General features: G+C 43.5%; 2 protein-coding genes across 2 annotated transcripts; one reads left to right on the forward strand and one right to left on the reverse strand.

The window, feature by feature from the left end:
- Window positions 1-5236: 5236 nt before the first annotated feature.
- On the forward strand, window positions 5237-7808 carry LOC4337251 (putative receptor protein kinase ZmPK1). Its single transcript, XM_015779444.3, has one exon. It carries the CDS (start codon window positions 5248-5250, stop codon window positions 7693-7695), a length of 2448 nt encoding a protein of 815 aa, XP_015634930.1. The 5' UTR covers window positions 5237-5247; the 3' UTR covers window positions 7696-7808.
- Window positions 7809-13354: 5546 nt separating this feature from the next.
- On the reverse strand, window positions 13355-14013 carry LOC107280554 (uncharacterized). The gene has a single exon (XM_015778840.3). The coding sequence runs from the start codon at window positions 13983-13985 to the stop codon at window positions 13530-13532; it is 456 nt and encodes a 151-aa protein (XP_015634326.2). The 5' UTR covers window positions 13986-14013; the 3' UTR covers window positions 13355-13529.
- Between the last annotated feature and the right edge of the window lie 1984 nt (window positions 14014-15997).

A 15997-nucleotide genomic window follows, 5' to 3' on the forward strand; every position in this document is an offset into this window, starting at 1 on the left:
CGTGTATCCTAACCCCACAGGGCTGGAGGCGTGAGTTCCAACTTCCAACTTAAAAACTGGTTTAAAAGGGGAAAGAATGTGGCTAGCCTGCTGACAGTGACATTTCCCAATTGAGATAGTGTGTACCGTCATTTATTTAACCATTAATCTTCACTGTCACTGCCGGCAAGTGAACATGCTTCTTGGTACTCCCACTGGATGGAGGTAGCTCCTTGGTACTTGACCGGTGGATTAGTGCAGTTAGAGCAAGTATAATAATGAGCTATAAGCTTACTATGAGTTTAGGTGGAGGAGAGATAGTGAAAAATTAAGGGTGTTGGCTTTCATGCAAGAGCTAACTTATCACAAATTCCAAGACAAATACATTAAATGTATAAGTGAGGGATAGCTAGAGAGAAGAGAAAACAATTATAGCCAACCTTATAACTAATCCATTATATATGTTGACTTTAAGATATGCTAATAATAAGAAGTGAGCTATACTATTATTTTTGCTCTTAGCAGCCTCAGCCTGCAGCCAGAACAGTCTGGCAGTCAAGCACCCCGGTGAAAGTAGTTGTACTCAAAAGAGCTAAACATCGTTAGTACTACAGACTAATTGACAGCCCAAAGGCCGCCGGCAACGCAGATGGGCAATTACTTGATGCTGTGGGGAATGACTTTCACATATTGGTATATCTTACCATTTTTTTTATTTTTTATTACTTTAAGACAGCACGTACAAAAGCGACAAAAATCCATCTGCGATGCTGTACCAAACTACTGAAATGGGCTTGCAAATGTGCTATTATAAGGGAGGGGCATATTTACCGTTAGCAAGAAGCCACTACTATTCACGGTTTGCAATGTGTAAAACTTTAGGCCTTGTTTAGTTGGTGAAATTTTTTTGTTTGGTTGTCGTATCGGATACACGAACATACATTTTAAGTATTAAATATTGTCTAACAACAAAATAAATTACAGATTCCACCAGGAAACTGTGAGATGAATTTATTAAGCCTAATTAATCCGTCTTTAGCAAATGTTTACTGTAGCAACACATTATTAAATCATGGCGCAATTAGGCTTAAAAGATTTATCTCGCAATTTACACGTAATATGTGTAATTGGTTCTTTTTGCCTATATTTAATACTCCATGTATCTTTCCAAATATTCGATGTGACAGCGTGAAAATTTTTGTTTGTAAGAGGTCCTGTTTAGTTCCCAAAACATCATTTTTCACCTTTCACATCGAATGTTTGGACACATGCATAGAGTATTAAATGTAGACGAAAGAAAACCAATTGCACAAATTGCGTGTAAATTGTGAGACGAATCTTTTAAACCTAATTGCGCCATGATTTGACAATATGGTGCTACAGTAAACATTTGCTAATAATGGATTAATTAGTATTAATAAATTCGTCTTGCAGTTTTCTAGCAGAATAATTTGTTTTGTTATTAGACTATGTTTAATACTTCAAATATGTGTCCGTATATCCGATGTGACACATTGAGCAAATTTTTTTTTGCCAACTAAACAAGGCCTTAACTCTCAAATATTTTAAAAATATCTTGATTGGACACGAGAAATAAATGCATTGATAAATTTTTCAGTTACGATATTGTGTGAAAAGTCAACACATGTCATAAATGAAAGTATAAAATAATTATTTAAAAATGTAAACTGCACTGTGGATCCTTGCTGTGCGGTTATGTCACGACAATTTTCATTTTATCTCTTCACACCTGAACTTGACTACGCTAAGCGGCATATATTCTGTTTTTGTATCCATTTCTCAAATCTCAATAACATGCAGGTTAGTGAGAATGCATTTATGCGGCCATGCGGGTGAAGGGAACATACAGGAAATATCTTACTACTGATGTTCAATTTTTGTCTGATGTACTTGTAGAATCATGTGATGATTAATTTTAGTGATGAATAATTTTCAAAGGTATTAAGTCAAAAGAACAATTGTCAAAGGTGAATGTTTATTGAAAATATGTTGAATAGTGTTTCCGGATTATGAATGGTGTTGTTGGCTCTGAGAGGTTGGTCAGACCGGTGGTGTTGGTGCGGTTTGATCGGGTAGCCTGATGGTCAGACTGGCAAATTTCGGGAAGGAGTCGGTTTTGGGTTGTGTACATATAAGAAGAGGAATCAAATTTGGATTGGAAATCAAGTTTGAGATAATTGGAGTGTGGAGTTATATGGGGTTGTTGTTTCCCTGGTTTCCCTATATGATTAGAAATTCTAGTTCTATTTGGATTCATGGCTAGGGGAAGCCATATTTCAGGTATAAATAACAGAGGGGTTGAGGTTAGAAAGATATTGACTTTTTAGGATAAAAAGTTAGGGTTTGTTTAGCAACTTTAATTCTAATTCGTGAGTTAAGAGATGAGTGCTTTATATGCACTTTGTAAACATATTGATGTAATTATAAAGTTAATATAATTTCAAAAGTTTTATTGGTTTGTGTTTTTCTGGATCCCGGTGGTCTAATCGGAGTACATTGCGTGGTTAGATCGGTGGTGGCTGCAGCGGCAAGAGCATCGGCATTAAGTAGGAAGGCGGTCTGACCGGAGGCCAGACACTGATCTAATCGGCGGGTAGACGACGGTCTGACCGGTAGTGTAATGGTGGTTTGACCAGCGATGATCTAATTCGACCGGTACGTCTTGTTCAGAGTCTCCATCAAGTATTTGAGGGAAATCTTTTACTTGTGCAAAAAGATTTGTTTTTCAATGTCCCTACCATTCACTCCCTGGTAGGCATAGATGTTGTTATTCACTTTCGAGTATGAATAAATCATGGCCACAGTTAGCCTGAATATTTGAGCATTTTGGTTCATGCATCTTATTTGTTGACTGTTGGATAACGTACTCTCTTATATCACTTAATTTCTCTAACTTTTCCTATTGAATTTAGATAGCCAAAGTAACACCGGAAAACAAAAAGAAATAGTGACTACAAAAACTATGTTTGGCAAAATTCAAATGAATTAGGGGGCATATGTATATTTCAAATGAAGAGTCGTGTCAAACAAATATAGGAGGCTTTCCCTGCTTTAAATGGTTTTCGAGCTATTTTCATGAAAACTGACAAAACCGCTCAAGAGAAGTTTTTGATCAGTGAACGGTTTTGTAAACCCTGACTGCAACCCATCTGATTAGGAACATAGTTCAGCTTTTCATTCTCTACATTAGAAGGAAATAACTCATAATTCTATTATATACACCTACATTTATATGAAAAGCATATAATTTTAATAAGTGGAAATAAGTCAACCCTAAAGAGATGTAGTTTGACTACCACTATGGGTGTATATACTGTGTATTTTCTGTAGCCATAAAACCATATCATCCTAGAACTAAATGTTGCAACTTGCAATAGACTTATCCAAATCTTTGCTCAATTCCTATCCATTGGAATCAACTTATCTATATATTTACTCAATTTCTACCTGCGGAATCAACTTATCTAGATCATTGGCGTTGACAATTACAACTCACACTGAAAGGATTACTGATTGGTAATTGTGTAATTGTTGGCACCATAGTTGGGAATCGGAGAGAGGGAAAAAGGGTTGGCACCAGTCCTCTATTTTTTTTTCTCAATGTACCGAGAAGAAAGGGGGCTTAGCAGGAATAATAAGATGAATGATTGCGATCTGTAGCCCATGTAAGAATAAGAACGAAATTTTGCAAAGACAAATGAAAATCAATGAAAGTACTAAAGGGAATGGTGAAAAGGAAACGCAAAATCAAGTGAATTACAATAAGGAAAAGATAATTAAATTACAATAAGGAAACGATAATTAAAAAATCACTTATTAATTTTATTCGTCACGCGACGTCAAGGCGCATATATATTCCCACTATCCTCCACGCACGTTATAGGGAAATGGAGACAGAAACACGACGTGTCACTATGCAATTTTAGATGCGCCAAGAAAAAAAAGAAGATCAAATTTTGGTGACACAGCCTTACAATTTCAAGATATGCCTTTGTATAGGATGGCATTGACTTTTCACATTACAATAATACCCTAGTTGAATAATGTATTAATGCATTTTTCTCATGTCTAATAAGATATTTTTAACATCATGGTAGTTACTCAGAAAGCGAAGCTTGCCGCACTGTAAATTAATCGTCAATATTAATACTTTGTTTGTACTCCATCCATTCTATAATATAAGACACAACCCATCCATTCCATAATATAAGACACAACCACTTTTCTTAGATGTTCCATAATACGGAGTATAAGGCATACATGCAAGCATGAAATTAACTATGACATCTTCTCCATTAAATTATTACTTTTTTAAATCCTCCACTCTCATGCTATCTAATCTTATTGGATGCATGCATTATATTTATTAGGATGATCCAAACTACAAGATGATAATAATTATTTCTTAGTTTTTGGGTTAAGGGTGGTTGTACCTTATATTTTGGAATGGGGTGAGTAATAAATAATAGCCCTCCAGGAGTCTGGTACACCGTACAACACCAAACGATAAGAAAGTGATTTCATCTCCTCGTTACGTGCATGTCACCTAAATGGTCATCAAATTTTTTTTAAAAAAAATAGCAAGATAGATTAATATGAAATATACCACTCCACAAACATTCAAGTTGAAATTCAACATCTACAAGTTGAAACAAAAAGAAACAAATATGTAAGCGAATGTACGATAACCATTTTAATTTGTTCCTTTTTTGCAACTTGTGGAAATCGAATTTGGTTTTGCATGTTTGTTGAGTGATATATTTCATATTAATCTATGTTGTCAATTTTTTTTCATATTTTTTAATGACTATTTAGATGACATGCAAATAATGAGACGATATCCCCTCGAGGGATGAAAATTCATTTCCCGGCACGATGTTTATTTCTGTGGAGTAATGACTTTCACGCTTGGTTTGGGGTGTGGCTGCTAAGAAAATTGGCATATATGATATATTCAATGCAGGTGCTTCCATTTTGTTTTCTTGTTTATGCTGGGAGTTGAGAAAATCTTAGTCCATAATCAACTGGTCAAGTGCCGAGGAATTGCCTGGGTCTCATTGACTCTGTTAACTTGTTCCATTGGCGGCTGTAATAAGCCTGGGACAGTGAGAATTAGTAAAAGAAATGACTGTTTAATTTGCAGCTAAACAGTATCTCAATTTCGAAATGTCATTGTCAACAACCATGTTATTTTCCCTTTAAATCGTTCGGAGCTCACGCATCTAAATCCTAAACCACCTGGGTTCCATGATGAGTCGTCGAATCCATGGCATGTGCTTACTCGTCCTAGCCACCTTCCTCTCTTGCATTGCTCTCTCGGCGGGTGATCACCGGAGCGTTCTGTGGCGCGGCGGCTCCATCGCCGTGGAGGACGCCGCCGAAAACGTCCTCGTGTCGCCGAGCGGCAACTTCTCGTGCGGCTTCTACAAGGTGGCGACCAACGCCTACACGTTCGCCGTCTGGTTCACCGCGTCCGCCGACGCCACCGTCGCGTGGACGGCCAACCGCGACTCCCCCGTGAACGGCGTCGGCTCGCGCGCCGAGCTCCGCAGGGACGGCTCGCTGGTGCTGCAGGACTACGACGGCCGCGTCGTGTGGAGCACCAACACCAGCGGCACGCCGGCCGACCGCGCCCAGCTCCTCGACACCGGCAACCTCGTCGTCGCCGACGCCGCCGGGAACCGGCTGTGGCAGAGCTTCGACTGGCCCACGGACACGCTCCTTGCCGGGCAGCCCGTCACGCGGTACAAGCAGCTGGTGTCGGCGTCGGCGAGGGGCTTGCCGTACTCCGGCTACTACAAGTTCTACTTCGACAGCAGCAACATCCTCAACCTGATGTACGACGGGCCGGAGATCAGCAGCAACTACTGGCCGTCGCCGTTCAACAAGTGGTGGGACAACAACCGGACGGCGTACAACAGCAGCCGGTACGGCAGCTTCGACAGGCGCGGCGTCTTCACGGCGAGCGACCAGCTGCAGTTCAACGCCTCCGACATGGGCGACGAGGGCGTCATGCGGCGGCTCACGCTCGACTACGACGGCAACCTCCGCCTCTACAGCCTCGACGCCGCCGCCGGGCGCTGGCACGTCACGTGGGTCGCCGTCGGGAGGCAGTGCTACGTGCACGGGCTGTGCGGCAGCAACGGCATCTGCTCGTTCCGTCCCGGGCCGACGTGCTCCTGCCCCGTCGGCTACGTGCCCAACGACGCGAGCGACTGGAGCAAGGGCTGCCGGCGCTCGCCCGACGTCCGGTGCGGCGGCGACGACGTCGTCGACTTCGTGGAGATGCCGCACACCGACTTCTGGGGCTTCGACGTCAACTACACCGCCGGCGTCACGTTCGACGCGTGCCGGCGGCTCTGCCTCGACGACTGCAACTGCAAGGCGTTCGGGTACAGGCCGGGCACCGGCAGGTGCTACCCCAAGATCGCTCTCTGGAACGGCCGGATTCCGATCAAGCCCGACCAAACCATCTACCTCAAAGTCGCTAGGAGTGTCAAGAACCAGATGATCAACCAGTCGTCGTCATTTCTGCACTTCGATGGACACGCCTGCACCGTGGACGAACGGGACGCTAGCGTCGGCAGCTCGTACCTGCATGGCAGGAGCAACGAGATAAACTTCATCTACTTCTACAGCTTCCTCGCGGTCGTGTTCGTCGTGGAGGCCATTTTCGTCGTCGTGGGTTACCTGTTTGTCTTCCGAGCTGACCCGGTGGCGGCAGGACGGGTCCGTGACGACGGGTACAGCTTGGTGTTCAGCCATTTCCGGAGGTTCACCTACGACGAGCTGTCAGACGCGACGTGCGGGTTCAGAGACGAGATTGCCAAGGGCGGGACGGGATCCGTGTACAAGGGCGTTCTTGAGGATGGCCGGAGCATCGCCGTGAAGCGGCTGGGAGAGCTGACGCAAGCCGACGAGGTGTTCCGGTCGGAGCTGAGCGTCATCGGGCGGATCAACCACATGAACCTCGTCAGGATATGGGGCTTCTGCTCGGAGCACCCGCACCGCCTCCTCGTCTCCGAGTTCGTCGAGAACGGCTCGCTCGACAAGGCCCTCTTCTGCGACGACGGCGAGAGCTCCGGTGTGGTGGTGTTACCATGGCGGTCGAGGTACAAGATCGCCGTGGGCGTCGCGAAGGCGCTTGCGTACCTCCACCACGAGTGCCTGGAGTGGATCGTGCACTGCGACGTGAAGCCGGAGAACATCCTGCTCGACGGCGACTTCGAGCCCAAGGTGACGGACTTCGGCCTCGTCAAGCTGCTGAGCCGCGACGCCGGCAGCCACATGGCGCTGTCGCGGGTGCAGGGGACCAGAGGCTACATTGCGCCGGAGTGCTGGACGGTGGGCCGCCCGATCACCGGCAAGGCCGACGTGTACAGCTTCGGCGTCGTGCTCCTCGAGCTGCTCAGGGGGCAGAGGGTGTGCGACTGGGTGGCGGCGGCGGACGGGGCCTGGGATCTCCAGCGGCTGGCCGCGTGGCTCAAGGAGAAGCTGAAGCGCGACGACGACGAGGAGGAGGTGTCAACGTGGCTGGAGGAGCTCGTGGATGCACGGCTGCGCGGTGATTTCAACCATGTGCAGGCGGCCGCGATGCTGGAGCTGGCAGTTTGTTGCGTGGACGGTGAACCAAACAGGAGGCCGAGCATGAACGCCGTTGCGCAGAAGCTCCTCTCGCTGCATGATACTCGCTAGAGCATCAGTGCATCATCATCAGCCATCTGCACCATGCATGAGCCCAGCATGCATCGATCACCTTTCCTGGAAGGCTGGAACCCCAATGCATGGGACTGTGTGTGTCATACCAAAATGAAAAAAAAAAAACGGATTTGCTATAATTGTGGCCACAGATTTTCTGTCCAATCGCAGTCGATTTTTTGGCCTTAGGATGGCATGTAGATTCGTGCTTATGTGTTGTATCCGCGCGCGTTTTACGGCTCTTCCACAGCTTTTGCCTCGTCAATTGACTCCGTGTGTGTTGTTTGATGAGGGACATGCTGATTTGACCGATGGATGAGATACGTGTAGTAAGTTACACCATAATTACATCATATTTACACTACAATTACATATGTAATTTTAAAACTTACATATGTAATTTTGGTATTTACATAGTAAGTACACTATTTTTTGGTGAATACAATGTAAATAAATGCTGACTATTTTTTGAGGGAAAAATATGGCACCATAAATATAGCTACTCCCCAAAAAAAATTGCTTAGTTAGACTGTTCAGGGTGTGAAACTGTGAGTGTAGTAGTGTACATTGTCCCACAATTTATTTATTTATCAATATTCACTAATTATTCTCAAAATAAATTAAAAATATTGGTGTACTTCTTTATACGACCTAGTGGATGGTTAAGCGGATAAAATATATAAAAGCAAGTCCTACTTTTGTGGATTAACGGATACGGAGTATGCAACAATCAGGCTGATGGAGTGTTTCGTGGGGAAATAGGATAATGTACTGATGTGGAAGCACATGGCCCCATTTCGCTGAAGGGAATTCAATTTTTAAAATACTGTATGCATCTGCTTGTGTGTTATATATGTAAAGAGAGGAAACGAAGAACGGAAAAATAATATAGAGTAAGAATTTTTTTTTTCATTTTTAGTGGTCTAATAGAGGCTGAGGGACGAAAGCGACTATAAAGCCCTCAAAATCAATCTAAAAAGTAAAATTGGTTGTATCTTATAATTCGCGCGCCTTCCACGGAAATTATTGGATTAATTCCAAACGGATGCAACTTGATGGCAGAAATATTGGCACTAAGTTGACATTAGCACACTAAAACCAATCGTCGACGGTTCCATTTCTTTTCTCCAACGAATTAGCGGTGTTAACTATTATATGATTGCGATTGCGATGCATCCAGCTGGCTGGAATAATGCAATGCAAAAATTGACAAAACAATTATGACAGGATCTAATCAGAATTACTCCCTCCGTCCCACGATAACTTCATTTTTGGATTTTTATGTCCAACGTTTAAATTAACCGTTCATCCCATATGAAAAATTTATGAAATTTATTTTGAAAACATAGTGACGCATAAAGTATTATTCATGTTTTATCATCTAATAACAATAAAAATATTAATCATATAAAACTTTTAAATAAGACAAAGAGTCAAGCGTTGTATCCAAAATCTGAAAAATGGAGTCTTCGTGGGACAGAGAGAGTAGTAATCTAAAGCACATTTGTTTAATACGCAACCTAGTTTAGTACTAGGTCGCACTATCTTCAGGTTGATCTACTAGTACATGGATGATCGATGCTAAAAAAACGACTTTGGTTAATCGTGTTTGTCAACACGAAGAATTGATGCACATATGTCCAATTAGATGGCCACAACGTCCAACTTAACGAGTCACTTTCGAGTATGAATTACTCCCTCCGTTTCAAAATGTTTGACACCGTTGACTTTTTAGCACATGTTTGACCGTTCGTCTTATTCAAAAAATTTTATGAAATATGTAAAATTATATGCCTACATAAAAATATATTTAACAATGAATCAAATGATAAGAAAAGAATTAATAATTACTTAAATTTTTTGAATAAGACGAATGGTCAAACATGTGCTAAAAAGTCAACGGCGTCAAACATTTCGAAACGGAGGGAGTAATCATTGCCCCATGCGGCTGAGCATGCACATTTGAGCATGTTGGTCAGCTCCTCGGCTCATGAATAATCCACGCTTATATTATATGATTTGTACGGACTGCTGGATACCTGCGTATAGTGTTCACAGTTTAGTGGACTGGGTTTTGCCGAGTTCATGTAATACATGAAAACTAGCTAGAAAGTATCAGGATGGTGAATATAATGCCTGCATTTGATGAAATCCGAATCTACTCGCGTCAAAAAAAAAATCCGAATCTACTCTAGCTAGCTAGGAGGTGACACACACACACACATATATATATATATATATACATACATACACTCCTTCAAAAAGAGGGTAGTAGGTTAATAAAAATGACTAATGATATGTTAATGATAATTTTCTTTAATTAAAATCTCATTACAACGCACAGACAATATGCTAGTCTTACAATTTACTGAAGGGAAGAGCTAGCCCTGTCAAAGTAAGCAGTGACGACCGAGTTAGATGAAACATGAAACCCTCCCGTTCAACCCATTTGAATAGTACCAGAGTTTGTTGGAGTTCAATTAACTTAATTACTTAAGTCATAATCACCTTCAGATAATGTAATGCAGAAATTTGATTTAACTGACTTCGTTGTGAATGGATGAATCACCTCACGAACCCCTTTCAACGTCGAGTCAACAACTTTCCGTACTTCATTCGGAAGAGAATATTTTGTAAAATCCTACTTTGCATAAGTTTAGACAAATCCTATAATATAAAGATATGGCTAAAAAATGCAGTACCCTCTAGGGTTTTTAGAAATTTTCACATCAATAAAAAAAAGAGAAAATGATGGGTTCAAACTTAATGATATAGACCGAAAGCTCAATTAATTTAACAGTTGTATACATCAAATTTAATTCTACTTTAACTGTTTAGCTCCGTATAAAATTATGCGGATAATCTCCTAGTGATTGTGTGTTAACAAAGCACGCTCACCATGGAACGTGTTGCGTATATATGTGTAGCGGTGTGCAGTGTACATATAATGTGGAAATAAAACCGCTAGGATTCTAGGAAGTTTGATCGAAATATCGTGCAGATTGTAACGCTTTACTTAATTAGTTACGTACGGCAGCTAGGTCGCCGTCGTCCACCGGAGCACGCCAAACCACGACGAAATACACACCAATGGATCGTACTAGAGCATGCCAAACTGCCCATTGCCAAGTCGGATTCAGATTAAGTGACATAGGGTAAACATGTCACGAGATGACATAGCGTAGATTTCGGTCCTCCAAAATAAATCCAATGGCTGAGATTCGTCCACGTCATTACGAGTTTTCGAATTTCTTTGACCACCGCCTCGGAGCCCTTCTTCAACAACTATATGTGACTTTCTTTTCCCCCGAGTTTCGAACCCCTCGAGTTGAACCATGTAGATCTCCTCCTCCTCGTTGTTGTTGCGGAGAAAGACCGTATTCACGTCTAGTTAAAATAGATGCAAGTCCCCTCGGCCGCTACTATATCGAGAATCATTCGGATGGTTTTGAGCTTGACTGCTTTTACCTGAAACCATGCGGCACTCAATTGCCGCACACGCAACGCAGCGCAATTCACTCAGCCGACCCACCCTTGTGGGCAAACATGTTGTGCCGCGCGACGCGATAACGATATTTTTCGCCGGCCCGGCCGCCTCCACGGTGTGAGACGTGAAGGCGATACGGCCGTTACGGCCGTTCGCGCGTAAAAATGCCGACTGAGATGTGGCGGCTCCCGGCTCGGGACGGCGCATGCGCAGCATCGACCACCATCCGCGACGGCCCGCCGCCCCGCGAGAGCGAACAACCACGGGTTGCGCGGCCCACGCTATAAGGCTACGTACAAGGCCGCGTGCAGGGCTTGGGGTTGGGGGATGGAATTTTGGGCCTTTTGGTGGAATGAGGGGCCGATACGTTGCGTTGGGGAAGCCCATCCTATCTGAGAGAGTTGGAGTTTACACCCATTGGGTCTTAGGCCTGCCTATTAGATCAGCCCAAATACGCCCATTTCAACTCGTATTCGATAGCTAGAGAGACTTCCTTTCCCTTAAAAAAAAAAGTGAGTTCCTTTAAGATTTGAGCACTTTTTTTTAGAACAAAGATTTGAGCACTGAATCAATAATTAAGTAGTACTACTCCCTCAATGGCGGAGGTAGGTGTATTAGCTGGCCGGCTCGCTCCCAGCACGCAATGCAACTCTCCTCGACCACTGTCATGTCATCTCATCTAGGCCCTATTTGTAGGCCCTATTTGGTTCTATGGGCTAATGTTTAGCCCTAACATTTTAGCCTCAAATTAGCCCTCAAGGATCCAAACAGGTGGACTAATTTTGTATGGGGACCATCAAGGGATGCTAATGGGGTTAATTTTGCGTGGGGACCATCAAAATTTGATATCCTGAAGTGCCAGGAAGCAAGCTACTGTATCACGCTCTAGTACTGAAGCCGAATATAAAGCCTTGGCTAATGCAACTGCTGAGGTAATGTGGGTTCGTAAATTGCTAGAAGAGATTGGTTTGTTGCATCCAGGACCTTCTCAATTATGGTGTGATAATATTAAAGCTACCTATTTGTCAGCAAATCCTGTGTTTCATGCTAGAACAAAACACATAGAAGTGGATTACCATTTTGTCAGAGAACAGGTGGTGCAGAAAATGTTGGAATTTCGGTTTGTTCCGTCACAAGATCAAATTGCTGATGGATTTACAAAGCCTCTTCCTGTGAGACAATTACAATTGTTCTGTAACAATCTCAATCTTGGAGAGTTGAGATTGAGGGGGAGTGTTAGATGATAAGAATAGTTAGCTAGATAGATTGGTTCTTATCTTCAGTTTGTTGTAACTAACAGAGAGATAGGATAAGATCTCTCATCCTTTGTATGTACCACGCTAGGGGTTATTCCTAGCCTATATAACATGCAGGCGTACCTGGAGGAAGGGTATCGCTTCCATCACAGCTAATGGGGTTAATTTTGTGTGGGGACCATAAAAAAGCAGCTCTCTCTCTCTCCTCTCTTTCTACTCTCTCTCCACCTTTTAACCTTGAATTAGCACATGGATCCAAACATACCACCTTAGCCTAATGTTTAGCCTACCAATTCATGACTAAACATTAGCTCTCAAAATTAGCCCTGGGCTAATCTTCCAAACAGGGCCCTAGTACGCCGGATCGCCGACTAACGAACAGGTTGCCGTCCCTTGTTTAAATAAACAAACAAATATTTCTTCCCCGTTTTAAAATATAAGAAACCGAATGTGATTTACTATAATAAACAGGTTGCCGTTCCTTGTTTAAATAAATAAACTGTGATATTTTTTAATATTATAAATCTAAACCGATCAGACCTAAGATCGGATGGGATATTTTCTAGTAGTATACCGATTCTTAATAGTAGGAAATGGCTTATCCGTTTTCGGTTTAGTCCCTCCTTCCCAGTACCAAATGCGGCCTCTGCTGTGCATCGGTGCATGTGCCTTATCGAGTTCTTCGGAAACTTCTGTGTGTTGCGAGTTACTACTTGTTTCAAAATAGCACTATTTTAGAAAGAGAAAGTAAAGTCTAACACATTCACGGCTAAGCCGGCAAAATTCTCAATTCATGTTAAGGACCTCTCAATGATTGAGATAATTTGAAGAGGCATTTCATTTGGCTTCTACCTCTTATATGATTCAGGCAGCAATCCCCGAAAAGTAATATGATTCAGGCAGCACACAACGATTTAGACAATACGCATTCCAAATCATATTTATATATTTTCACGATGTAATCATGCATTACAAATAATCGTGCGAATAAACAAATAAGAGCAAATAGTTAGAGAAGCTGACAGCCTGCCTAACCACTATAGTAACCAAATACGAACACGAGCAGATAAGCAACAACTCGTCACGCGTCAACCGCCGCAGCCGCCGCCGCAGCCACCGCCCCCGCACCCGCCGCCGCCGCACCCGCCTCCGCCGGAGTCAACGGCCGAGGCGATGATGGCGCCGGTGGCGAGCCCCGCGGCGGCGCCGACGGCGAGCCCGGCTCCTGGGCCGAACCCGCTGCGGCCAGGCCTCCCGGCGTTCGCCGCCGGGTACGCGTACCCCGCGGGGGGCGGCTGCGCCGGGTAGCCGTACGCGCCGGCGGGAGGCGGCGGCGGGTACCCCTGGCCGTAGTAGTAGACGTCGTTCCTGTTCTTCCGCCGCTGCCTCTTGGCCCCGTCCGCGCAGCCGAACGCGGCGACGGCTGCCACGGCCACCGTTGCGGCGACGGCCAAGATCACCACCGCGGCCGGGCTGAGGGAGGCGGCGGCGCCTCTTCCAACGCCGGCGTGAAGGGCATGGAGAGCCACTCCCGCTCTCACCATGGCTTGCGCGCCCGATAAGAGAAGAGATGGAGCGAATGAATATGAATGCGTGTTTAAAAGAGAGATGAGGGTCCACGGATTTGGCATGATTGGCTCCTTTTGGTCAAAGTCTACCATATTTGATTATTGAGGAGTACTACTACTGTATTTTTTTTTAGGAGAGTAGTATACTATAACTAATATCCTCAGATATGTACGCGAATATTTAGTATTCAAATAAGTAAAACGACTCGTACAACTTGAGAACATCGTGCCCTCCAGCATCTCTCAACGTCAGGAAATTTCTGAGCCTGACTGGATGTGGATGAATGTCTCTCCCATGCAATTGCAGCTAAGCCCAAGCGGTTGATAATTACTACCTCCTATAGATGACGCCGTTAACTTTTTCTCACATGTTTGACCATTCGTCTTATTCAAAAATTTTATATAAATGTATAAGATATAAATGACACTTAAAGTACTATGAGTGATAAAACAACTCATAACAAAATAAATTACAATTACGTAAAGTTTTTAAATAAGACGAATGGTTAAACATGTGAGAAAAGGTCAATGTCATCATTTATTAAAAAACGGAGGGAGTATATATAAGGAACGCGTTAGGGAGGGAGCTCAGGAGGATATGCGAATAGATAACAAAAGTCAATAGCTTCAAGCAGTTGTTGGGATGGAGTCATGGAGATTAATTTTCTCGGACCACTTCCAGTTGCTCATAGCTAGGTTCGTTCGTTGACTTTGTGAAATTTTTACCTTCTTCCTGTGCACTCTGAGAGGCAGGGTTTAACTTTCCAATTTCAAAGTAAAAACTGCTCCTCGGTTTTGCCAAAATCCGATCGAAAATCGGTAAAAACCGATGACTTTCAATTAACACCATACGAAAACTGACTAATACCAATCCTTTTCACAAAAGTCGACCGGTTTTCGCGAAATTCCAGCGGTATTGCGAATCCTGCTAGTGAGAGGCAATGGAGCCGCCATTGCAGACGAAGATGGAGCAGGCAAGCAAGATACGAGGGAAAACAAAAAGATTATTCTCTCCATACTTTTCGAGCACCAAATTCCACCCTACTTACTCCCAATTCTGCACACATCAACCATGTTACTCTCCATGCTTTGGCATAATATGCTCCCGGCCGGTCATCTTTCCATGTTGCATCGACGTCATACTCACTCGAACGATGTCGACACTGGCTCTTGGAGAAAGGAACGACATATCACATATGTCTATGATATTCTATCCCTTCATCAAACCAACAGGTATACAAGATTATCACTAGCTAGCACTGCACCATGGCTAGAGCCCAATTTCGCTCTCAGCTAGCTTGGATTGTCTGATGGCGACGGAAGATATTTTTTTGCCATGCTCAAGAGATCTAGTCGGCCGATGATCAAAACGATGAAAGCCACCAAGGCACAAAACTCGATCATCATGGCTGTCAAAATATGCCTGACGCACTCGCTGGCATATGCATCTCATCCAGGATTAGATAGTTGTTTCAGATATGATTGCACAATATCCTTTAAATCCAGTCGATATGTTATAGCGATTCTGAATGACCTCTACCGTACTTGTTGTGCATGCACTGAAAGAACTGAAACTAAAATATGCAAGCATGAAAAAATCGCAATCATGAAAGGATCAAGCATCAAGTCACACAAATCTGAAACTGAAACTAATTTCGAAGCGAGAGAGATTGAGGGAGAGAAAAGAGAAGCTGGAGAAGCCATAATACCACTTGCAGGTGGGTCTCAAAAGGGTTTTTATTTTTATTTTTGTATATAGGGCCACATAGATGCCATGTCAGCATTAATTGACCCCATTAACTCGCCACGTGAGATAAAACCGTTATTCAAACTGCTCAGGAACTGGTTTTGATGGTTAGAGGATGCTCTGTAGGGATGCAAATGAACCTCCACCTATAGTTGAAGGAAGTGAAGTGGACTTTTCCCATTCGAAATCAGTGTTGGGCCAGTTATTGGGTTTTAAAGCAGGCCTTAGAAATTGTTTCGGA

Source organism: Oryza sativa, chromosome 4 (assembly GCF_034140825.1).
Source record: "Oryza sativa Japonica Group chromosome 4, ASM3414082v1".
Classification (NCBI taxonomy): Eukaryota; Viridiplantae; Streptophyta; class Magnoliopsida; order Poales; family Poaceae; genus Oryza; species Oryza sativa.

What these genes read in the sequence shown, in the direction of transcription:
- LOC4337251 (XM_015779444.3), top strand. Translation starts at nt 5,248, where the DNA reads ATGATGAGTCGTCGAATCCATGGCATGTGCTTACTCGTCCTAGCCACC.
- LOC107280554 (XM_015778840.3), bottom strand. Translation starts at nt 13,985, where the DNA reads ATGGTGAGAGCGGGAGTGGCTCTCCATGCCCTTCACGCCGGCGTTGGA.